The following is a 25611-nucleotide window of genomic DNA, read 5'->3' as shown; positions in this document are numbered from 1 at the left end:
TGCGGCCAGGCAGGGCCGTTTCGAGCGGCGGAGGCCCGCAGCCCCTCACCCAGACGAGGCCCTGAAGCCATAGCTGCGGCGCTCCGCCGCCATTTTTGCGCCCTCAGAAGGCGGCGGGGGGGGGGGGGGGGGGGGGGTGGGGGGTGAGGCGCGGGCCCCCTCCCCCGCGCGTGCGCAGCGGGCGGGGCGGCGGGCGCGCGTGCGCGGTGTTGGCCGGCGCAGCCTTATTATAGGGGCGGGGGGGCGGCGGTGACGGCGGCGCCGCATTGCAGACGGGCGCGGGGACGATGGCGCGGTGGCTGCTCTGCCTTCTCGGGCTTCTGGCCGCCGGTAAGCGGCCCTGCCGGCCTGGCCTCCGCCTCCTGCTGCCCGTCCCCCTCACGCTTAGCCCCGAAGACCTGCGGGCGGTGTTCCCTCACCCCCGAGGGCCTGGCCGGGCGGGAGCGGGCTGAGGGCGGCTGGCGCTGTGAGGAGGGGTGGCGGGGGGCAGGCCGGCCCTGAGGCCGTTCCTTTTCCAGCAGGACGGTCGGGCCCGGCTGCCGAAAGTGCAGGGAGAGGTGGTAGCGATGAGGGAGGGGGGCGGGGAAGCCTCTGGCCGGCACCCCGCCGGCGGTGGCGCAGCTCGGTGCGGGGCCTAACGGTGCCGCCGGCGGAGCAGGGCCGGGGGGCGGCAGCAGCAGCGGACATTCAAGGGCGCCGCCGGGGTGGCAGCGGTGGCAAAGCGGTATTTGGGGTGGGGGGAGGCACCCGAGGATAGCCGTCAGGTAAACGCTGGGAGAAGGGGAAAGTCCTGGCGAGAAACCAGCTTTTCCCGCTGCGCTAGGAAAATGATTTCCCACAGCGGTAGCCTTGGGTTGGTTTGTGTCGATATTGTGACAAATCGGGCAACTATTGCCTCATAGAGCCAAATAAGAGCAATAGGTAGAAACTTTTTCTGCCAGCAACTCTATCTTTGGCACTTCAGGGATAGATGGCTGTAATCCTCTTTCAGATGGAAGGAGGTAGTTTTCTGTTGCATGCTTTTAGCAGTCTGATTTCATTAGGGTCTTCTGCTCCACATGGAAAATTCCACTAATTTTGGTGCTTGCTGCTTCGTTACATGTTGCTGAGGTGGTGGCGGCAATAGCTGATAAAATACCTTTAGCGATAGAAGTAGAGGTTAAACAAGACAATGCTTGTATCATGTGCTTTGCAGAAGCTAGACAGATCTACAGAAATGATTCATAGACTGACTGGAGGGATAATTACACCTTCAGGTCGTGGTATGGAATGGGTAGAACCCCCAAAATTGAAGGTCTGATACAGCGATGCACAAAATATTTTGGATAATTTGCCTTCAAATGAGACAATTTTAAACCTAGAGCTTATTTGCTTATGAGTTTAACCTGCCATATTTCACAAGTCAAGTTAAAAAAAAGCCTGACTAGCTGTTTAAAAGTGATAGGAATAACCAGCTGGCAGATTGCAGTTTATGCCTCTGAGATCATGCGTGATTGTGCACTAGTCTTGTACTTAAGTGGAGTTTTAACATACTGATATGTGGACAATTTAGTGAAGAATCTCAGACTTTTCAGGCTGGAAACAAGGAAGCAAAAATAATCTTTCTGCATATCTATCTGCTTTAATAATACAACTTCTGTCTGCTCTGTGCTGAATTGACTGACATCATTAATCATTTCTATTGGGACTGTTTCCGAATCACTAAAGTAATTGTAGTTTCTTGGGCTTTAAAAGTGAAAAGGATTTGCCTTGCAGTATCTACCAGGTTTCTCATTAGTGTATTTAGGGAAATTGTAATGAGAAACCAGTTCAGCAACGAGAATTAGCTTGGTCTACCTGTTAAAGGCATGTGTATACAGCTGAGTATGGCAGAAGACTTGTTAGGCCTGTTTTTCTTTAGGAAGTCACTGTTTTAACACAAATAAACACCTGTCTTTTTTTCATCAAGGTTCTGTTATGAATACTAATTGGCTCACCTATGATAGTATTGTGTAGGATTTTCTGAAGATTTTACTGTAATGACCTGAAATGCTGTTTTAGTCTACTAAGCTGACTAATTAGCTGTATCAAAATCTAGCCACCCTTGGCGTATCCTAATGGAGTTACTTGGCTAGCTTACAGCATGGCTGGTAGGCCATGAGGGTTTTGGTTGACCTACTTACAGTGCTTCTGTGCATCTTCCCTTTAAGGGAGACATGAAGGAATTAAAACAGGGTGTACAGGACTTGGGATCTCTGGACTACTGATACGCACGTTGATTATTGCATGTCTTTGAGACCTGGAAAGGGGGAAGGTTGGGTGTGCAGTTAAAACAGAAGTCAGTTTCTCTTGAGCTGTATTTTTTTCCTCCTGGTAAAATAAAAGTGAAGATGGAAGTAGAAAGTAAGAAGTTTAGGATGCGATTACTTCATCCTTGCTAAAATAGTAGACTTAATCTTCCTTCTTCCAAAGATTTCAAGCTAATATTTAAATCCCCTAACAAACACTGGTCAGAACATCTGGGAACAGGAAAATGGAAGGCTGAGTTAGTCTGACATGCATTTTCTGGACGATGTGGAAAAAGCAGATAATTGGGATTACGTGCTGTAGTTTGCAGGCTTGTTCTGGTTGGGAATGTGGTTTCTGACAAAAAAGCTAGGTTGGTGCAGCCCACTACTGTAGATTATATAAGACACCTTCCACTGTTCGCCTACTGTCTAAAAAATATGTCCCTGTTTTCTTAGAGGAATGATAGGGAATGCTGTGGGTGCGAGGCACTTTATGCCTGTCACATAACAAAGTGGGGCTTTGGTAGTGCACTGGTCATGTGGCTTGGGTAAACCTGCCCTTGCACAATCTCCTCCTTGTTTGCAGAAGAGGTATAAATAGAGTTGTTCTTGGTGTTGTCTGGAGGAGCTGCGCAAGTTGTTCTGCCTGGTCACGGTCACGCTTGGCAAAATGTGCGATTGCATCTGCAGAGTTTCTGAAGTCTTATGTGGTCTTTTTGCAATCTCAGTTTCTGCTGTTTGGCATACCACAAAAGTAGTTCTGGGAATATCTGAAATCAGAGATGAGGTAGAGGGTGGAAGAAGAGAGTGGGAGCCTGTCAGCAAAACTGTTGCCATCAGGTGATGGTGATGTCAGTTGGGACTCGGGGAGGCTGGTCTGTGCTGTTTTAGGGAGGGTTTTCCAGTGTAAGGTGCAGGAAGATTTTTAACTTGCTTCTGTGGGGGAAGCAGGGCCAGTTACTGCTGGCTGCCAGTGGGTTTTTGTTTCAATAACTCATGTGGATCTGATTCTTCAAAGCAGGTTTGGGGCAACCTTAGAACTACATAACAAAAAAAGCTTCTTTAAGGATTTACTTGATGCTAATTTTCTGTTTAATTTTTTTCTTTATGTAGCAGCTTTTTTATGCAGTTAATTTGCTGCTATTAAGATATCAGAGTTACTATTGCAAATTAAAAGGGGTACTTCTGTGGTCTTTGAAGTGTGTGTATATTTTGAGGCAGTGCTTGTCTCTGTATTTGGTCACAGAGCAATGTTTAATTTCAGATATCGGTATTTTTCTTTCTCTTGGAGTGAGGAGTCTCCCTTTACACTGTTTGCCCTCACTGATTTTTGAACTTTGTTCTCTGCTACTCTAAAAGTCTGCATGTAAAGAGATTTTCTTGGTGATGCTGAGTAAATGAATCTTGCAATGAGATTTCAAGGCTTGCTTTATTCATATGTTAACAGTTCAAAATCCTTTGACTGTGTTCACCTTGGGATGCAAGCTATTAGTATGCAGATGTTAGGGGGTTAACACTTTCTTCTTTCCTGCTGTCAGCTGCTTATCACTGTGCTCTTGGGTAGGTTATTCTTTCACCTTGTGTGCTACAGGTTGCCTTTTCCAGGTTCTTCCATCGCTAACTGCTGTCCTTCCTGAAGCTGCTCTTTAAAATGTGCCTTTTCATCCCTCTGGCATACTTTCTTTGCTCAGCTGCAGGGGTATGAAATCTTCCCTTTCCTCTAAGGGAGCTTGCTGTTGTGTTCCGTGTCTAGCATTCATTCTGCATTAAAGCACTTCTCTGGCAGCAGTGTGACAAAGAGCATTGCTCCTGAGACAACTCTTCTGTTTCTTCCTGGCAGTGTCTTGAACTGCCCTGTTTTCCGACATTTCTACAATTTCACCTGTGCTTTGCTGGGACTGCAGTGTAACCTGTGGCCAGGAACTTTGTCTGCTCTTACAGACATGGCTCTCTGCATAAGTGGCAGACTTTTCTTTGTGGTGTGAATATATTTGCCTGGTGAAAGGGGGATGCTAAATACAGAATTTCTGCAGAGACTCACATGAAATCTGTCCCCCCACCCATCCAAAAAAAACTCCAAAAGAAAACCAGAAGGAATGGAGATGGACAACAAGTATGTGCAAAATGTTCAGACTTACTTCTGCAGGGATCTGCCGCAGGGGAAAAATGCTTCTTTTAGCTTCTTGGGAAAATCTTAACATACTGTATGGGACTGCTTACTACCTGATGACTACCAGATGCCCTTGGATGTCCAAATACCTCTTCTAGATTCTGTCATAGAAAAATCTCAGGCAGAAGTTGGCTTGCTTGGCAACCTGGTAGCAACCTCTGGTCAATGTGGTTGTTATTCTCTTGCAATCTTCATTGTAACTGGGACAGTAGAGCTGATTTTGCTGTCTTTGCTCATTGAGGTAGGAACAGTGTTTTACAGCAGAAGTAGTTTACCAAGATGAGGTTGGTGTTCCCCACTTTAAGGAAGAGGCAAATCGTGGTGTTAACTCAAAACTCATTACTTGTGAATTGTGCTAGTTACAAACGTTTCAAGCTTGATACTTGATTAGTAGATATTGGACAGGAAGACAGAGTTTTGATCAACATCTAGATTACTGATAACAGCTAGTCAGGTTTCATCTGTTTATTCCACAAATTGTCTGTAATCTCTCAAATATGTGGTCATTTTACTGCATTGTTGATCCAGAGGCATAGTAGACCTTTGACATGAGTTACTAGTGTGTGATGCAGTTACAACTTTTGAAACTTTAGATTTACTAACTGACCAGAGAGGCAGTGGATTACTGAGCCCTTCAGATAACTTCCAGTTGAGGTCACTCCTTGACTTGGTGACACTGTGTAAGATTTGATGAAGAGGAGTTGATCCCTCTTGACATCTTTAACTTAAACACACTTTGCTTTTGCAGTTATCAAAAGAAGTGGGGAAGTCGGTAACTTAACAGCACAGAATGGCAGACACTGATGTGTTCGCTTGGTCTGTGGGCGTTTCTGGGAGATAATAGTAGTGTTTTTTTGGTTTTTTTGTTCTTTTTAACATCGCCAAATGGGGCTTGGGAAAGAGTATCTCTGCTGATTAATATGTTTATTCACTTGGAACAAATTAGGGTGTCATAAAGATATGAGAGTTGGCAGCACCTCAAGTTACCTTCTACATTTGACTTCAACCAATTAAAGTGAACAGCAGCTCAGTGCTTTCCTTTTCTTGCAGGTTAATCTGTCTGTAAAAATACTACTCGCACCAAGGCTTTCCTAGCAGTTTGGAGGAGGTTTAAGTCTTTAAGCTGAATTTCTTTGTGTGCTCCGGTATAGTTTTCTGGCTTACCTTCTGGCTTGTTAGGGAATCTGGGCCTTATAGAATCCCTGTTTGTAGAAGCTTATGTAAGGGGTTAACTTACAAGCATGGACACAAAAGTCTCATTAGTAGATTCAGTATAGCTTTGGAGGGGATTGCTTAGAATTTTTTTCTGAGAATCTCAGTAAGAAATTCAGGCTGGCTCTCCCTGGAAGACAACTAACATAAATGCTTGAGGGAAGGTTATTCACAGGGAAGGTGATTACTTAATTTTCCAGTAGCTGTCCTTGATAATCCAGCCGTTATAAGCATGCTGTTACGTTCCTGCTCTCTGAAGAGGAGTGAAGAACTGAACTGTGCTTTCATATGCATGGTTCCAAGCTTTCCAGGTAGAAGCGGTGGTATGGTTTGAGGGAGCTGTCACCTCTACTTCCCTAGCTGCAGACTGTATGTTACTGTTTCCATTCCAGATACCTAGTGTTGAGGGAGAAGGTGGTAATATCTGCTGCTTTGAAGAGCTGTCAGGGAGTCATGCGTGCTTGCTGAAGTAGGATGGTACCACTGTGTGTGCAAGTTGCAGGTTTCCCTTTATCTTCACAGCCTTTAAACTGTTTTTTTTTTTTGTGTGAATTCCTGGCAGAGTGCCATGTGATGTACAGTAGCTGTCACTTGTCAGGACTGTGTTACTGGTGTTGTGGCAGTGCTAGGTTTCTCACCTGGGCCTCAAAGAAAAGGTTTCTTCTTTCTTTTCTGCTGTTACACTTTGTCTTTTAGAGTGTTTTGGTTATGTTGTTGGGCTTCAGGCTGTGTTCCTGAGGCACTGCTTGTTCTGTGAGATGACTTCTCTTGTCTGCCAGGGATGAGCATCAGAAAGGTCAGCGTGGATATGAAGCTTTTTTTTTGTGTTTGCTTGGAGAAGCTGCAAGTGTATGCAGGGGTCCTAGGGTGCCTGTGGGCTGTCAGCTTGGCTAGAAGTCTGAAGGCTAGAAAGCTGAAGTTTTTCACATCTGAAGACACTGTATGTGGATTGCTTTTCCATGCCCCCTTCTCCTTCCTCCTCCATTTCCTTTTGCTGCTTAATTTAGGAAAAATGTGTTGGAGCAAAGACTATTCCTTTAAAAAAATTGAAGAAACCACATCTCTGAAGCGGTTCAAGAAGGAAGGAACCAGTGAAGAGGACAAGTAAAGAAACATCCTGGCTTTCACAGATAAACTTGTTTGGTGCTCTAAAAATGGTGGCTTGCAAGAACTGCAGGGAAGGGGGGCAGGTTTCGGTGGGCATGGTGTATGACTGTTGAGAGCTAATCTACAGAGAAAGGAGAAATCTATTTAAAAATGGATTACTTTATCTAAAGAACAATATATGAAATAAAGGGATCCCAGAGGTATCTAAGAAGATAATCCCATTGAGTTTATCCAGCAAGCATTAAGAGTGGTGTGAGGTAACTGACAGGACTTTGTTTTCACTTGAGTAGCTGCTGTTCTGGGGATGTGAAATACCACGTTAAGGTGTCGCTCTTCTTGTGGCAGGGGCTATTTTGAGGGAACAGCAAGATAACTGTTAAGACTCAAAACTGTTCATTCTGTTGTGAAACAGCACAATGTCTTAACATACTTGCATATTTGCTTTTGTGGTAATGGGAATTAATATATTGAGGAAAAATGCTATTTCATAATGAAACAGGAGAACAAGCTAAAGGGAAAAAGTTGTGGGAACAGTAAAGGATTTCAGGCTGCTGTTTTCTGAATTTGCAAGATCTGAATTAATGTGGAATTTTTTGGTTTTGTATCTGTTTTTCCAAGGACAGTCAGAAAGGGAGGCTAGATACTGTTGTAGTGAGGGTACATCCTTTAATATTAGACATTAAGTTTTGTAATAAAAAAATTCAGCATAATACAGAATAAACTAATCCGAGCTTAACTATATTTGAATCCACTGTGGAACATGGAAGAAAAGAAGCCATCCTTAGTGCGCATCATATGTGTTCTGTAGCTGCTTTCTACAACGTGCCAGCAATGTGTGGCCCTAACAGACAAATTTGCCTAGTCACTGTTTGACCATGATGTACGGAAAACATCAACTGTAGAATTGTCTACTTGCAAGGAAAGAACTTCACCAGTGTACCTTATAACTGAAAGGACACTTACGTTCCTCAGTTTTCTTTTTTCTGTAGATAAATGTTCCTCCTCATGGCATAGCTGATTCAGGTTTCCTGAATCTGTTGGCTTTTTTGACAGAAAAGCTATGTAGGTATATTGCATTTCATCTTGCTCTGATGTGCAGGAGTGAGGACTTCAAATAATACAAGTGGGGAAGGTCTTCGGGGTGCTTACTTGCATCCTAAAACTGATTTTCAGTGTTCGCTGGCTTGTGAATAGTTTGATGCTTCCCATTCTTCACTGTCCTTGCTGGATTCCAGCTCTTCTGAGATTTTTTTTTTTGTCTTTGGTCTTCCTGTAGAGGATTGCAGATAACATTAGTGTCCTTATTCTCAAATATGAAGTGACTGTGTGGCCAGTAGCAGTGCTTTGAGCAGAATCTGAAAAAAATTTAGATGTGTTCTGTTTCTTCTTCTGAGAAATTACTCTTTTTCTCCTTCCAGACTGGTGAGACTGCAGGGAAGCAGAGCAATCGTAGGCATCAAGCAGTTAATGTACTGTCAAAAATTAATCTAATTTTAAGACTCTTCCACCCCTCCTGAACAGAATTATCTGCAGCCTGCACTCTGCTCACCTCTGCTTTGCTCTTCAGTTTTCTTCTGCCTCAGTGTTGTAACCTTACAAAACCCTGCTGCTCTGGCGATACCCTTTGCTGTGTCCTGGCAAGTCAAAGCATTGGTGACTGACTCTGCGTGAGCATGTTTGATACAGAAGCCATGCAGTAGGGAATTTGTTAGAGACATACAGCCAAAAAAGCTGATAAGTAAGCATAAATCTGACACGTAGTATTTCTTTTGTCCTGTACTTAAATTGACCAGGTCAGAGGCTATGAGGAAGAAAGAACAAGACTAGCTGTTAGACATTCTGCCAAAGGTGGTACTGATTTGAAAAGTCTTACTAGTGGCAGGATCTTAATGGAAAAAGCCAAAGAAAACCTGAAAGTTCATTAAGATCTGGCAGATTGAACCGGTGCAAGTTATGGTGTGAATTCCTCAGCTTGGGTTTTAAATGGCCTCTTGAATTTCAAAACTCTTAGTTTGAGAAACTACTTGGAATAACTATTACTGTAGTTTTATAATTTAGTTTTGTAGTTCTATAGTATGCTTCAAATGGGAGGGGGGAGTAATTTTCTCTTGATTTCCAGAACTAAAGGCATAGGTTAAAAGCTATAGTGAAAGCTGTTAATTCCACTGTTTAAAGTCAAGGTCTTGCTTGACCTTAGCCAGAGCTTGATTCTCTGCTTTGCAGAGCCTTCCTACCACTGTCCAATACCAGTATTTGAAAGGGAAGAATAACTCTTTCCCTCAACTGAATGTACACTTGGTTATTGTCATCCTGCCAGAGCTGACAGCTATTTGGCTGACCATTCTGACTTTGAAACTTAACTGTTCTTAGTGCTTCCAGATCAATAATGCTGTAATTTGGAATAGGTGGTCTGTTAATATTGTGCTAACCATACATTATTGGAAGCTTTGAAGTCTTGTTCCTACAGTCTTGTGTGCAGTCCTAGTGTGCTGCCTTGCTGAAGGCTAATAGGCTTTTTGCTGGGAGGGAGGATGGTAAACTTTGAGCTCTTGTGTAGAAAATTAAGCATGCAAAGCATGTTTTTCTTAAAATAAATGGGTCATTCCTCTGTGAAACCCAGTGTAAACAGGCTCTATAAATCAATAGGAGAAGGCTGCAGAGTGCCACCTACAAATTAGTGTTTATCTGGCTCTTTTTGATGCGTAGTGGCTACGTACCTAGTAGATGCAGTGGTAATTCAGCCATTAAGTTGATCATCAGGTTGTTTAGAACCAAGACATGAGAAATGGGAAAGTAATAGCTCATCTGTCATAACCTTACTAGAAGCTTCGTAGGAATCCAACAGTTTGAATTCGTGCTTCTTGGTTGACAATGTAATTTTACAGCATTTTGTGATGTGTAAATGGCATTGATGTAAAAATAATGGCTCCTAAACAACACCTATATAGCTAATAGGTTTGGATGGGTTAGTGGTGTTTTTTTTAATCTAAACTTTGACAGCAGTGTCTTGTAGGCTTAGACCGTGACAGATTTCCTTGGAGCCTGTCTCTTGTAGGATTTTAGGAGTTGCTTCTTCGTAGGTTACTGCAACATAGGAGATTGACTGCTGAAGAAACTAGGCGTACTGACAGATAAGGATGGGTTTAGAAAACCTGGAAGAGTTGGGTGTCCGAATAGCACACACAAAAAAGGACAGGCTTGGGAAGTCAACTAAAAGGTGCGGTTGATTAACTTGTCCTATTACTTACTAATGGTGCAGACATTTTACATTTCTTTAGGAACAATGTCCAGAAATGGCATTCTGTATTTTACTTCAAAATGTTGTAGGTTGCAAGGCAATTTCTTGTGGGGTGGGAGGTATGTCCGGACAAGGACTTGTACTTCTTTTTTCACCCCCACAAATTTCTGTGTATACCATTAAAGAACTGACCAAGAGAAAACAAAGTCTAAATAGACTTAATGGGCTTAAAAACTATTACGATAGAATATGTCTCACATTGTTTTCAGTCCCTCTTTTGCTTTGACTTGTCTTGAAATTTTCTGTTTATGGTCAGTGTTTCAGTCTGCACCTGGCCTCTTAAGTCTTCCACTTATGTGTGTGTTGTGGCCTCTAATCCAGTTAGTTTCCTAATTCTCTCAGTGGCTCTATACGAAAAGGGTGGTTCACCTGGGAGAAGGAATACAGACAACGGTTAGAAGCTAGATGTAACTACAAGGACGGTAGGACAGAAGAACAGGGAGGCTGTAGCTTTGGGAATCAGCTGTCTGAAGCGTACGTTTCTGCTGTGAGCAGTTTCTCTGTTTCAAGTCATCTGATAGTTCTTTTGTGGTAAGCAAAGTGGGATTTTTGTTGGGGTTTTTCAAAATTTTTTAATAAAAGTTTGATGATGGGGGAATGGACTGCTGAAGTGCTGAGACACAGGCATTTCAGTAGGGAAGTTCAACTGTTAAAGAAGTTTTCTGAATTCTTTGGCTGTGTAATCTGTATTTGAGACTCATGTTTCAGGTCAGAAATTGCTGGATTGAAACGTGCTTTAAAGATACTAGTAAACTGAAGTGGCATACTGGAGAGATGGTGTTTATACCATACAGCATTAGCCTCCTTGCACTGGGTGGAAATAATTCGAGTATGTGAAAGAACGGTTCTTGTTTTGGCAGCTGTGGCGAGCCCTGTTTTGTGGCAGAAGGACTGCATAAAGGGACCAGAAGTATGGTGTCAGAGCATTCGGACAGCATCGCAGTGTGGAGCAGTGAAACACTGCCAGCAGAATGTCTGGAACAAGCCTACTGTAGTAAGTATCAACTACTGAGACTTCTTCCCACCTGTAGTTGAGGTAGCTGGTTTTCATATGCTGATGAAGATTTTTGAACTCTCCGATTAGAATTAATCTGACTGCCTTAATTTGGGTGCTAGATAAAAGTTTCTTCCCACTTCTGTGCCTTGCACAACTTGTCTGCTGATTTCTCTGCGACCTGTTGCACAATCATGAGCCGTGTGTGGAATGGAGTTGGTGGATTTCAGACTGTTCCTCTTCATTAAACTGACTCCTAATTCGTAAAGCCTTTTCTTACTCTTAACTTGAGCAATGCCAAACTAGTAAGCTTATTACTAAAAAAGCTGTATGCTTCTTTAGGTCTTTCTCCTAAGTTAATGGTCAAAAGAAGACACAGCATATGCTAAATTATTAAAGCCATGAGATTGATTAATGGTACAAATGTTACATTTAGTGTTGCTTTTCAAGTTGCATTTACACTAAGTGTGAGGGCTGCTTTACTAGATGTAGCTGCAGTTTGTGATATTGTTTCACAATTTTCTGGGGATGGTGGGGCAGGGAGAGAAAGGAATTTTACTTACAGATGCATTCACTCCACCTTTGCTATATCTGTGCTGAGGTATGTTTCAGATTGTGGAAAAGATTGGGGAGGGGAGGAATTTGAGAATGGCAGAGCACAACTGAGCGAAGCATGCCCAAAAAGTTCTTAGATTTCTAGTAAGTGTGAACTCTTGAAGGAGTAAGGTAAAAGAGGTTCAAGAGAAGGCTTCTGGAGGCAATGTACTTCAAGGGAGGTGGGGCTAGGTGAAATAGGCATGCTGCCACTTGCTCGCTTCTTCATACCATGTTTACTGAAGAAACTGGAGCTAGACATGTTCGGAATAGCCTCACTCTTCATTTAAAACGACCTCTTCCCACCCCAGCTTCAGACAGTATTTCTTCCTTTGCTTCAGTTCCAAATGTGACCCTCGTTCTTTGCATTGTTATTTGCACACTGCATTTACAGTTAGTTAATTCAGTCTCAAAGTAACTCTCTACTTTTCTCTCCAGAACAGTATCCCCTGTGACTTGTGTAAGGAACTTGTGACAGTGGCTGGCAAGGTTTTGAAGGATAATGGCACTGAGGTAAGCTGTTCTCCTTGCCCCAAGGCACTATTTGATTTCATTGCCTTACAAGATTGCAAGGTGAGGGGGTGGAAGAGTAGTATGCAAATATTGAAAGGGGCCAGAGATAGAGTAAATGGGGAAAGGCTTTTAAACAGCCTCTTCTCGTTTAGAGATTAGCAAATTCTAGAGCCTCTCATGCTCTAACACATCCCTGATCGACTGTAGGTGTTCAATAAAATTGTTCTTGTGCCAGTGGGTTGTCAGTCTTAAAAGGTGGGATACTTCAGTCTCTAGAAGTGGATGATTACACCAAGTGGACTTTTTTTTGGTTGTCATCACTCCTTCCCTTCTGTGAACCTGGGAGTACTTCGTATAAACAGATAATTCTTCCACTAGTCCATAATTTCACTAATTCTTGAATGTAAATGTTCTGTGCTGGCAAAGCTCTGTTGTGAGGTCTTGCAAGCAGTTATTTCATGTCTTCACTTCGGCAGAGTCTCATTGAAGGTCCAAGACTAGGGAAAACAGATCTATAGTTTAAAACCTCATTGTAGTTTTGCCTGCCAACTGCTTGGGCCCACCTGAGTCCAAGGGGCTTTTGTTAGGCTTTGTGTTGGGTGTTTTGGGAACGGAAGGAGCACGAGAGTGAGCGAGAGAGCACACGTGAGAGATTTTGATAGTCTATAGCCTTAACTCATCTCTTATAGGATGAGATCCGTGCTTACTTGGAAAAGACATGTGAGTTCCTTCCTGACCAAGGCCTCGTCTCCGAGTGTAAAGAAATTGTAGATTCCTACCTACCAGTTATCATGGATATGATCAAAGAAGAGCTAGTAAGTGGATAACAATTTGCAACTATTGGAATTAAGTTGTGCTCCTATTGATGCCTGAATTTCTCTTCTACATAATATTGTGCATATGAACCTTCAATCATGTATGGATTAATGGTGTAAATTTCAAGACTGCATTTGACCTTCCGATAATTGTTTCAGCTGAATGACTCTCTACTCTGAACTTTAGTATAAACATATGCACATACAAAAGTGCCATCAGTCTAGAGCTTTATGTATGTATCTGTTCTCACCTAGGATAAACCTGAAGTTGTATGCAGCGCCCTCTCACTGTGCCAGTCTCTTCAGAAGCAGCTTGCTGCAATGAAACTTCAGAAACAACTCCAGTCCAATAAGATACCAGAGCTGGATTTCTCTGAACTGGCATCCCCCTTCATGGCTAATGTGCCTCTTCTCCTTTACCCTCAGGACAGACCCAAGCAGAAGTCTAAGGTAAGGGTGCAGCGCTATTCCAGCATGCAAGAGAAGTGCATGTTTCTTGCTCCAGAGCTTCAGTGCTCCTTTGCATAAGAATTTATTGATGATTCTTGGTAAGGCGTTGTTGTACTGGGCACAGGTTAAACTGATGTGCTTCACCTGCATGACTATCTCCTATTGAATTTTATGCTGATGCATACAGACAACTACCTTTTTCTTTACCCTGTGGGTTTAAAGCTGAGAAAAATGACAGCTGCAGCCCCTGTGGACCGTACCTGTAATCTAGGATTAACCACCACAGTCTATAACGACAGTTCTTGTGCTGGGCTGTTTCCATCCAGGACTGTAGTAGTCAAGCAGGTCTTACTGGAAACAGTTTTCTCTTAGAGCAAGCTTGGCACCAGTGTTCAAAGGAAGAATTCTCCCACGTTCAGAGTAATCTGCTAGCTGTGCCCTTCAGGGGAGGCATTCATCTCTGAATTCAGAGGTGACAGACTGGATCAGAAAAGAACAAGTAGTTACCAAAGGGGAGTAATCAGATGATAAAACTTGGGAGTAGAGGCAGAGTCTTGATAGCAAGCCTAGATATGGGAGTTAAACAGTCGAGTGGGTGGAGAACAAGCTGCTGTGGGTGGAGCAGGTAATATCTATGCCAGATTTAGAAACCTTCCCACTGTGGTCTGTAACAAAACCAAGAGATTTTGAAGATTGGGTACCTTAACAGTTATCTCGGGTTTCGGAGCCAAGTAGGTACCTCATCTCCATCTAGTGGCTGGTGCACATACCAGCAGCAGCTGGTCTAGTATTAGCTCAGGCTTTTATGTATTCTATAGAATATTTATTAGGATTTGTATATGCTTCAAAATAGCTTTCAAAACTTGGTAGTAACGGAAGCTTCTGAAATGTGTTATGTGGAGATATGTCAACTTAAGTTTCCTTTCACTCTTTGTCCAGGGAAGTGGGGATGTATGCCAAGACTGCGTTCAGCTGGTTACTGATGTTCAGGAAGCTGTGAGGACAAACTCATCTTTTGTGAAGTCTTTGGTTGCTCACGCTAAAGAGGAGTGTGACCGTTTGGGACCTGGAATGTCTGATATGGTAAGCTTTTTTTTTGTTCACAAATCTATTCCTGTATGTGACTTAATCCTCTCAGTATGATCTCCATTTAATAAAACAAAGGAGAGCGTGTCACATGTTACGCAGTATAACAACATTGAAATAATAAACTTTCAGGTTAAGAAAATTGGGTGGGGTGTATGGCACTGGGGAGGAGGAAAAATATTTAAGACTGCTGCTAGCCCTGAAGGCCTTTCTTATAAAAATGATCTGGCAGGGTAATGTGGCCGTATCAATGAGGGGGAGTGCTTTTGCCCTGAGAGGAAGAGAAAAGGACTTACCAGATAAGCAGCTATGTGTGCAATGATTGTGTAATGTGAAATGCCATCTTACATTTGGGACAAGCTCTGAAAGACAACAGAATAGTTACTAACTGAAGCAAGTATATTAATACCTTGAGATGTATTAGAAAATCCTAGATCAACTCTACAGCTTAAGTGGTTTGGTATTTACAAGTTTTTCTTTTCCTACATTCTGTAGTGCAAGAGCTATATCTCTGAATATTCTGACTTGGCTATCCAAATGATGATGCACATGGTAAGATCAGTAGAATATTATATTTGCTCTCAGTTTTTCTGCTTTGTGTAGCTAACTTACTTGGAAATGGGAAACTTTAACTCTATAGGTCTGGGGAGAACCCTTGCTCTATAAGTCTTGCTGTTAATGTTTTGAACTTGGCATTGAATTGGATAGTGACTTTGGTCTCAGAATGCTTTCTTTAGCACTTTCCTTTTCTTTCAGAACTACTTCAGCAGTGCAAAAGGCACTCTAGTCCTTTGAAACACAGAAGATGCATTACATACGTTCCTTTATACTCCATTTCAGTCCTGTACTTACACCACTTCCCCTCTCCTCACTAGATACTGTGTTAAACGTATTAGAGTTGGGTTTTGTCACAGTCTTGCAAAATTGGTTCAAGTGTTAGAGATACTGTGTCTATTTGAAGCAAGACTAAAACATTCCTCTTCTGGAATTGCTATCTCAAGACTCCTGCTCTCTGGGCTCTTAGTAGGAGCCGTGGAAAGTGAGTGGTACTGCACTACCTCTTCTGCAGCAACATACAGTGTATTTTACCTGTGACCACATCCATAGTACCTCTTTATCCAGAGATCTTGAAACCTTTTAAAAAAAAAAAAAATCAACAAAACCAAACCCAAAGGTAAGATTTTCTTTAGAGAATGCAGTGCCTTGATGCCACAAGTAACATGAACAATTTATAAGTGAATTTATGGCTAGAGTATGTGGTTGACTTGAACCTGAATTTGGTAATACAGTGCCTTTTTTTTGTTTCCAGTCACTCAAGGCTATTTAGAAGCTCATGCTGCTTTTTAAGCATTTGGGGGTGGCAGCAAATCTTTGTTCCATCAACTAGTTAGTTTCTCATAAGCATTGCAATACAGTCTGTTGTTATTACCTGAAATTGGAATATGACCACACCTTGCATCCGGCTAAGTGTTGTTCAGACTCTTTGGAGGTAGTCTTGCCCAGGATGCTTTAATGACTTCAGATGAATAATGCTGGTTAGCACTGTGCAATTAAATGTGAGTTGCTTTAGCAATGCTAAGGATCTTTGGGGTGGGGAGCATGTCATATTCCGTCATCTATATGGAAAGAATGTATGCAGTTCCAAGTGCTTGGCATTTTTTTTCTCTTAACTGTTATCTTTAATTTCTCCTTTCTTCCTGTCTCCAATCTCCCCTGTCAACAGAAGGATCAGGTAGGTGAGCAACTTGCCTGTGGTGATAGCCTGCTCGTAGTTCACTTCTTGCTCTAAAAGAGCTTGTAGTTTATTTCTTGCTCTATTAGCTGTGTACATGGTGTGACTGTACTCAGTGTTGACAGATACAAGGGATATTTATGTGATTAAAACAGAGAAAGACTATAGACTTCCTCCACTGGATCAGTCCTACTTCCAGCTCCAGACGCCGGTTTGTGCTATTGAGATTTCAGCTTGATTGTTTTGGCCAGTAGAGCATAGAATATGCTCACTTTCATACAAGAAGGACAGATGTGGAAAAAGCATGCCGGTGGCTCCTGTCAGCTTCTGGTTTAAAGGTTGGGCTCAAAAGGGCATGAGTGCAGCTGTCCCTGGGTCTCTTTTTGGTTAACCTTTAAATCTAGGACAATGGTATAGACGTTTGGAGCATATGAATTGAAAAGAAGATATGGGAGGCCTTTAAGCTCCTGCTCCTTAGAGCTATTTGGGCTTCTAATTTAAGTCCTGGAGACCTTGTGTCTGTCATCTGTCTGTGAGGGAACATGTTGTGTGTATGTGGGTGTTGCTGTAACACTAATATCTGGAAATGCTTCTTACAATGCATGAACCGAAGGGCTTGACCTAAAGGTACTGCCTGGAGTGGTCTGAAGCAGCAGTGTATCTCTGAGATACTGCTTTTGCCTGTGCATGAGGTTGTGGCATGATAACTGTTGTATAAGCCTGTGCTGTAAGAAGCTTGATGCCCTGGTGACAGGGTGGGGTACGATCTGCTAATTAACCATAGGACCAAAGGTACCTTTTTTAGCTTAAGTAGACTTTAGGTGGAAAATTCAAGTTTTGTGTATTACTCTCATTTTCGTGTATTACTTACTTTCTCACTTTGTGTGGATATAACGTGGCCTCCTTAGAGCAGTTTGGCTCATGTCCAGCATTTATTTTTGCTTTTAGTAATGTATGTTTCTAAAACTTTTGAGAAAAACAGAGCCTTTGAAAAGGCTTTCTAAGTCTCTGCTGTTTCCCCTCTTACTGTGAAAAGAATACTTGAAATAGTTACTGCAGATACTTGTAAAAAAGGGTTAGACTTAGGTTTTAACATGGTTAACTTCTTGTTTCTTGTAGGCTGCGTTCAATAACGTGGGAATGTGTTTCTGTTTGCAAAATGTGATGTTACTGGATGCTTTAAAGAAGGTAGTTTGTGGAAAGAGAAAAGGAGTCCTTTCTTCTAGGCATTTCTTCCAGCTTTTGGGTGAACTCTGAAGTCAGGATAATTAGCCTCTTCTGTGATTACTTAAAGCTTTCAGGGGAGCAGCTTCATGGATGCAGGTCTAATGTGATGCTGGTGGCCTGTTCTGGTGTTGGTAGCTCTTAAGTCAACTCCTTTGAAGGGCTTGCATAGTGTATTAGCTCATGGTAAATGGGGTTTTTAAATGGATGTTGCCTAACCTCTTCCTCTTCTAAAGGGACTGCTAAATTTTGTTTGGTAGTTATCCTGCCTATAACCATATCAAATGCTTTGACAATACTTGAAGTAGAAGTAGTAATGAAACTTCTAGTTGTGTTGGAGCCTTCTAAAACTGTTCTCTGTGCCTGCTCACAGGCTCCGTAGAAAGGACAGAATCTTCTGGACTTCTTAAAATTGGTTATACATCTCTTTCCAGCAACCAAAGGACATTTGTGCCATGGTTGGGTTCTGTCCTTCCGTGAAATCTGTTCCCCTTCAGACTCTGGTGCCAGCTCAGGTGGTTCGTGAAGTAAAAGCAGAAGTTGTGGAGGTAAGGTAGACTCTTGGTAATAAACAGCTTTGCCTTCCTTTTTGCTTTGGTGTAATGAACTAGATGAAACAGAAAAATAAGAGCTTTTATGCATAGAATAATTCAAGTCTCCCTGCATGTACATTACTGGCCACCTCTTGTTACTGAAGCCGATCTGTGAAGAAGAGCTGACTGATTTGCTAGAATAGTGGAGCCTATGCTAAACCAAAGCTGTAAAGTAGTATTTCAGGATTGAAATGGGAACTCCTGTTCCGGCAGTAGTGTGGCAGCCATTCTAAATGACACTTCAAATGTTAGAGGGCAAATTGCTGGATTTGGGTTTTGCTTGACATTTGGAGTTAGCTTCCATCCCTTTTAAAAATGGGACAGCACTCTGCCTGTGCAGATGAATGAGCAGAGTCAGAGCCGAAGCTCTTGAGTTTGGAGAAGCACCTTAGGTTCTCATGGCCTTTATGTGAGACATTGGCTGAGGGTTTTTTTTTTTTTTTTTTGAAAGGGAAGGCTCTTTTGAGGACAGTTAATTTCTGATTAACAGGCTCCAAACAATTGCCCTCAAGTCCCTCAATTTATAGCTTTCTTTTGCGAACAGGAGGATGCTCTCAATTCTAGCAAATTTTGTCCTTGGGGTATTGAAACACACTTCCAATTTCCCTTGACTCCAGTCACTGTGGGGCTGCTTATTTCTGTGTCTACTGAATTCAGCTCCTTTCCTTATACAGCCTGGGGATTGTAGTCTTAATTAGTCATACAAAATGACTGTTCATTTGGAAGGACTTTTTACTTAGACCTTTGAGGTTGGTTTTGGGTTCTGTATGACCTTTTGAGTTCAGTTCAAGCTGGCTAGCTAGGTAAATGAATTAGTGTGCTGCATGTGAATGTCAGTGCTGTTAGACTGATCTTTCGCCAGTTGTGTCAAAAGTGGTAAAGTGCTGGTTTATTGTTTTGTATGTTTCTTCTGTGTACTCAGAAAGCCTCAGTTCAAGAGAAGACTTTTTCCCTGTGTGAAATATGCGAGACCATGGTGAAAGAAGTGACTGGCCTCTTGGAGAGCAACAAGACAGAGGTGTGTAAGTGATGGAAATAGTACTTCTTCCTAGGTTTGGCTAAGATGGGGCTGTATTGGAAGAGGGGAAGGAAAGTCAATTGTATTGTCTGTTTTCATGAGAGCAAGATTTTCATCCTGGGTGGGTTGGAGTAAGAAAACATGTACTTACAAATCGAGTTAGATTTCTGTTCTTCATTTGCCATGCATCCCTCATCGTGCTTCAGGAGGAGATTGTACATGAAATGGAGGTGATCTGCTACCTCTTCCCAGCAAGTGTCAAAGACCAGTGTAAGGACTTCATAGATGTCTACGGCCAGGCTTTGATTGACATGCTCTTGGAGGCGACGAATCCTGAAGCTGTATGTGTTATGCTGAAATGCTGTGCAGCCAACAAGCCTCCGCAGCAGCCAGGTTGGTGGTGTTGCAAAATGAGCTAGTTCACCTGTGATTGTATCTCTCTTGAGGACATGTGCTTTAGTACTTTGCTGCCTCCTTTCTTCTTTTGGGAGGAACTACTTAAGTGCTGACATTTGTGGTGGTGTTTTGTGTTTGTTTATTCCCCCTTCTCAGTTTTAGTGAAACCTGCAGGTGGCTTCTGTGATATCTGCAAGATGGTGGTAGCTTATGCAGACAAAGAACTAGAGAAGAATGCCACGACAGCTGAAATCGAAGCTTTATTGGAAAAAGTCTGTCACTTCCTGCCAGAGTCTGTCAGTGATCAGGTAAAGTGCTTGTGCAGGAGGCAGGCTAAAAAGCAGTGGTTGTTTTGATGGCTGGGAGCTGTCCTTGTTGATTTGTTAGGTTTACCTAAGTCTTAGTGATAATTACACTTACTTAATTTTGAGTGTTGCACCTGATGCTCTGTCTACATGCTAATTTTAGGTCCATCTCTCAAGTGTCTCTACTTCTGCTATAAATGTCCAGGTACTCATAATAGAGGTCTCTGTGTTTGAGCAATTACCTTGCTCTCTGGCTGGAGACAAACTGTCCACAGGTGCAGCTGGGACTGGCTTGTGCTCAGCACTGATCCTTCCTAAGTTTTTTTCTTTTACTAGTTAGCACCAAAGCATAGCGGCTTGTCGTGTGCAGTAGACAGAAAAGGAGGGAGAAAGCTTGATCTGAGGCAGCCAAAGGACCACACAGGCCTTTCAGTGTGGCAGCCTACCTTCCAGTCAGAGCAAGGCAGATAGAGATGAATAGAAGGATGAAATATTTTGCAGAGTATTTGGAAAAACGAGAGAGCAGGATCTCTTGGTGTTTTTTGAGTAGTCAGTCTTCCTTTGCTAGAGGCTGGAAGGACTTCGGGGTGCAGGGAGATTAGGTTTTTGCACTCCTGATCCTCGAGGGTTGGCAGTCGTTTGAATAGATGAAGACTTTTAAGGGCCTGAATTGGCTGGCTGGCTGGTTGTACTAATTTGCAGTCAGTAAAGGTTTGCCTTGAAATACTCTGAGAACAGTGGGTGGGAACAGCTGAAGGTTTTTTCCTCAACGCTGGTCCTTTTCAGGGGATTAACAAAGTAATTGGAAGTAGGCTGGCATAATTTCAGCGAGACAGCAGAAAGCAATACCTGTTAGGCTATGGCTATCAAGATTTACCTGGAAATCTTATTAGGTGGCTGCTGAGTGTCAGCAAGTGGCAACTGCTTATAAGTTTACTAGGCATACAGTATACAGGCTTAAAGTGACTACGGAACAGCTATTCCTGCTGACCGCTGTGAGGCTGTTTAATAGCTGTGGGTTGCTTATTAATTGGTGCCGTTAGTCTCAGCTAAGAATACCAGTATCTGTCTGTGCTTTGGAAATGGCCTCCCCACTAGAGGGCTGGCTCTTACCGATGGGAAGTGTTTGTGCTGCTGCCTGGCCTGAAGTGAATAGTAATTGCTTGAGCTAAAAGTGCTTAAGAGCCATTACTACATTGCTGCTGCCCTGTTCAGGATGTTTGTCTCCAGCCTGTTCAGTGTGCTTTCCTCTTGAGACAGCAGTGATCTCCACAATTAGAGCTTTGCAAATCGGAGTCTGTCCTGCTTGGTTCTCTTCCTTTTTTTGTCTGCTTTCTCATCATAACCTTTCTGCAGACAGCTGCAGGCAGGTATGAGCTAGCAAAAAATTATGTAGTTGTGTGATTAGTACGATGCTGAGTCCTTTTTGATCTGCAGAACTCAAGCCTCTGGTTTATCAGTTTGGAGTGATTGTTGGGATGTTTGGTGTTGTGTACATGCCTGCCTACTGGTGACCGTATCGTCTGTTTATGGCTTTAACAGAGGAATCTCTCAACCTTTTTTTGTTACAGTGTGTTCAGTTTGTGGAACAGTATGAACCTGTGGTTGTGCAACTCTTGGCAGAGGTGATGGATCCCACTTTTGTTTGCACTGTGAGTGTTACTGCATTTCGCTCTATTGAGTATGGGCTCCGATACAGTCTTGCCTACTCTTCTGTATGCCTTTCAGTGCCTAGCATCCAGAAACTCTGCTGGAATAAAAATCAGCAGACTGAATGCTTGGATCAAACATGGTTGTGCAAGGCCTTGGGCTTATTGAATGGACAGCTGTCAGACTGCCAGCCTTGTGCAAGGAAGGATAGAAGAAAAGAGCTGCCATTGGCTACCCACTGTTGAGGTTCAGTAACAAGGTGTGGTGTGCCTTGAATGTGATGAGAAGAAGCAAAGTGACATTTTTTGAGAAAGGTCCCTTTCTAGAAACTGTTTCTCGAAACTTAGTATGAAGGAGCAGTTGTGGTAACTTAATTCTTTCTTGTGTCAGATTACTGCTTCATGTCTAATTGTTCAGCTGCAAGTGTGACTGCATTTGTCAGCTGAGCATGATACTGTGGGAGCTCCTGAAGCTACCTCAGTGTTGCTTCCACACTCAGTCAGGTAGAAGCTCAAACATAATGAAGTTGAAATCTCTTGGTACAAGCAGAAAGATGCTGACTCTGTTGCTGTTTTATTCACAGAAACTTGGGGTCTGTGGATCAGCTAAACAGCCTCTCCTGGGGGATGATGCTTGTGTCTGGGGTCCAGGTTACTGGTGTAAGAACATGGAGACTGCTGCTCAGTGCAATGTATGTAAAGCAGGATTCTGCCTCAAGTTTCCTATTGACCTTTGATAGCTCCTTATAAGCTACTTTGCCAGCATCTGTACCACACTTTCAAGTGGCTGAATTCCAGTTTCAGGAAGCAGAAGGGTGCTAGCTGAAGGTATTTGAGTTTGATTAGAGGGTTTTCCGTAGCCCTCAGCTTTCTTAAAGCAGACTGTTCTGTCACCCTTTTGTTGCTGTCCCCCACCTGTGTGCTAGCAGTTCAGAGTCTATGGTAAGGTACAATGTGAGCTTTATATTTAGTCTTTGTTCCTGCAGCTGGCAGACTGTGTCATGGCCTCTCATCAGGCTCTAAAAGTTGGCCGCCAGTATTGCTGTGGGCTGATGCTTTCTTTGCCAGGCCTTAATGGCTAAGGGTCATCAGCATTCTTTCCTGAAGCTTCTGGGTGGGGACGAGGAGGACATTATTTATTCTAGTCCTCTCTGGAATCACTTACTGTAAGAAAAATAGATTTGCTTTTAAGACTGTGTCTCAGAATAAGGCGTTGAATTGTGTGCATAGATGTACACTTGTTTACAGACAGGCTTTTTCCCAGTAACTTAAACTATTTCTTTCTCTTTAGGCTGTTGATCATTGCAAGCGTCATGTGTGGAACTAGAAGAAGAATTTCCAGTTCTGAAAGTTTGCTGTGGCTCTTAAAAATGTGGGCCGAGGTTGGCGGAGAGCTGTATCTCAAATGTCCCTCCTCTCTGCCTTGTTAACAATTTGACCTTCAGGTTCCTTTATTGTAACTCTTCTGTAGCAGTGCTGCTGTTGAAGGATCAGATCTTCATTGTTGACTTAACAAAGATATTTCTGATTGTACAGTTTAACTCATTATGCTCCTAAAAATAGTCAGTGTGTTGTAGATTTTTAATTGGTAGGCTGAAATGTTTTTAGGTGCTGGGAAGAATGGCAAAGGTGAAATAAAACAAGACACTTAGCTTTTAATTTAAAAAAAGAACAAGACAGCAACTAAATTTTAAAATATCTTTTCTGTAGTCAGGCTTTGGAAGATTACATGCTTTGCATATTTAACATCTGGTTCGAATATTATTTTTCTGTGTAACCGTAGGGGAACTCTTAAAGGGATAATGTTGAATCTCCAATTCCTTCAGGTGGAATTTTCAAAGCTCTGCAGATGCAGAAGAGGGGACTATGCGTGCCCAGCTAACTTTCAAAGCAACTGGTACCTAAAAAGATGCACTTGCATTGGAGTGACCACACTTAGGCTTGTGGTGTTATAGCTAAGGAAACCCTCCCTCAGCCTTTGATCACGTCCTCTTTATTTCCTTGGGCTAGTCAGTCTCAGCATGGGTGTTCTGCTGTTAAGCCCTGTACAGTGGGATTTCAGTCTTTGAAGCATGCCGACATACTTAAGGAATGGCTCAGTTGGTTGTCTTTTTTTTTTTTTTTTTTTTAATCTTATTGCTCAATTCTGCTTAGTCTTGCAGCTTCCTACACGCAGCCAGCCGGGTGCCAAGAAGGTGGAGTGAATTGGGTCAGTAGAAGATGGAGGGGAAAAAGTACAGCATGGGTTGTGCACATGTCAAAGTGAGTTCAGAATAGCAGGCAGAATGCATGGAAATTTTTTTTTTATTGTAAACTGCCCCTTGATCTGTGTTTCTCTCATAGCATATTTCAGGCATCTAAAACTTCAGAGGTGCTATGAGACTTGTGGGCTGTTTGCATTGCTGCCAGCCATTCTCACTGACACTCACCCTTCTGAGTAGTTTGAAGTATAATTTTTTTTCTAGAGTTCCCATTTCTGTTGGGAGATGCATCTGAGTAGCAAGCGGACATGTCAGATGGCAGGAGCACTGTAGCAGGTATTCGGCAGTGCTGCTGGCATACCTGACAACCTGGCTTTCACGACTCTGCAGCATCCTGCTGACGTGGCCTGAACTTCTGAACAAAAGCTTTTCCAGGCGGCTGCTACTTTGGAAGTAGTTCAGGCCCTTGAGGTGTGGGGGCCTCGAGTGAGAATCGTGCTTATGTTGCTTGAGACAGACCTTGCATCCCCTGCCAGCATTTAGTGCGTAGTTCTGAACAAGTTAACCCCTGAAACAGAGGCACCAAAGTAGCTCTGAGGAGACTTTTGGGAAGGAGGAGCTGGGCAGAGGTGGAGCCTTGAAAATTCCAGTCCTGTACAGAAAGGTGCCGGCAACTGCTACTGTTCCTGTGGCGTCTTGTGTGAGGCAGGAGCTCCAGTGACCATGCTTTAGCAGTGAGCAAAGTAATTTTCATGCAGTTTAATGGAAAAAACCACTTGACTGCAGCTTCTTGGTTACTATGTGTACATACTAAACGTCTGAGCAGTGTTGACCAATAGCAATACTGGTTTGTCTTTCCTCTTTGCATTTGTACAGAATGCTGAAGCACTCATGGCTTTAAAAAATAAAAATGATTTCCCCTAAAGATGTAAAATACCTGCAGCTTTCTGTCTGGGCAGGCTTGTGCAGTGGTTCCAGTGGAGTATCCCTGTTGGGGTAGATATGCCAGATAGGAAATGGGCTCTCTTCAGCATCGCTACCCTGGAGGTACAGGCTGTGTTACACCATGGCATGTAGTATGGAATTCTGATCTTTTAAACCGGATGGCGTTCTCTTTAACAGGAATATTTTTGGGGGGAGGTGGGGATAGATTAACACTTGCTTTTAGAGGTTGGCAAGGCTTTAATTTTTTGGGGATTTTTAATAGTGAAGGATTCATGCTAGTGACCTGTTGGCAAGGTGAACCAGGGGAAATCCTGTGCTAGTGCTGGGAGACTCTTTAGTTTTCTCCCTTCCTGTGGACCGTGGCACCTGACCCGCTTGAGTTATGCTGGGGGGACACGTGCAGTTGCTTTCTGAAGAACATTGTCTTGATTTTTTTTTTGCACAAAAGCTTCCTTAATGAACAATAAAAACTTCTGTAAACGGATAAGTTTGTGTTCTTTGTTTCCTTGTTGTATGCTAGTTGCCAAAGGATCTTGTTATCATCCCCTTTTGCTGCAGAGCCCGGAAAAGTTAAGTCCCAAAATGTCACTGGGAATTTGGGGCTGAATGGCAGGTTTCAGGTTCCCATTGAGGTGCTGTTGGCTTACAACCTGCGTGTCCCATCAAGCCTTTGTTCTGTTGAGCGCAGTTACAGTTTAAAGAGGCTTGTCAGGGATTGCCACCGCTGCACTCTTCCCTGGATGAGTGCAATGCCTGACTGTGAGGCAATAGCCCTGTGTTGCAATTCCTGTCTTGCGCAGGCTGGAGGGGGGTTCTTGTTGAAGCTGCTTGATATCAGGCTTCAGTGCTGACTTGCATTTAATGTGGGTTTCCTTTCGTTTTCATTCCTTGCTTTATTTGCAATAAAACAGATGTCTTCTAAATGCTTTAAGCAAACTACTTGACAGCCTCCAAGTACACTGTTAATTCACTTGTCCTAAATTTACTGGTCTTTAATATCTGTGCTGCTGACTTTCTTGTTTTTGTAAGGAATGATACCCTC

General features: G+C 42.9%; 1 protein-coding gene across 11 annotated transcripts; it reads left to right on the top strand.

Annotated features, from left to right (window-relative positions):
• Positions 1-219: 219 nt before the first annotated feature.
• On the top strand, positions 220-25050 carry LOC121093438 (prosaposin). Of its 11 annotated transcripts, none has more exons than XM_040605697.1 (17): positions 220-330; positions 10915-11048; positions 12081-12155; positions 12845-12970; positions 13226-13420; positions 14360-14503; positions 15002-15058; positions 16233-16238; positions 17358-17426; positions 17897-18010; positions 18978-19073; positions 19280-19466; positions 19626-19777; positions 19938-19979; positions 21346-21426; positions 22008-22115; positions 22715-25050. In XM_040605697.1, exons 1-17 carry the CDS (start codon positions 288-290, stop codon positions 22748-22750), a joined length of 1665 nt encoding a protein of 554 aa, XP_040461631.1. In that variant the 5' UTR covers positions 220-287; the 3' UTR covers positions 22751-25050. The 11 variants fall into 11 exon arrangements, with proteins under 11 accessions (XP_040461631.1, XP_040461633.1, XP_040461632.1 ...); XM_040605699.1 differs by having other exon boundaries at positions 16230-16238; positions 19644-19777; XM_040605698.1 differs by having other exon boundaries at positions 16230-16238; positions 19632-19777.
• The last annotated feature ends 561 nt before the right edge of the window (positions 25051-25611 follow it).

Source organism: Falco naumanni, chromosome 9 (genome assembly GCF_017639655.2).
Source record: "Falco naumanni isolate bFalNau1 chromosome 9, bFalNau1.pat, whole genome shotgun sequence".
In the NCBI taxonomy this organism is placed as follows: domain Eukaryota; kingdom Metazoa; phylum Chordata; class Aves; order Falconiformes; family Falconidae; genus Falco; species Falco naumanni.
This window is presented reverse-complemented; position numbering and strand designations above follow the sequence as displayed.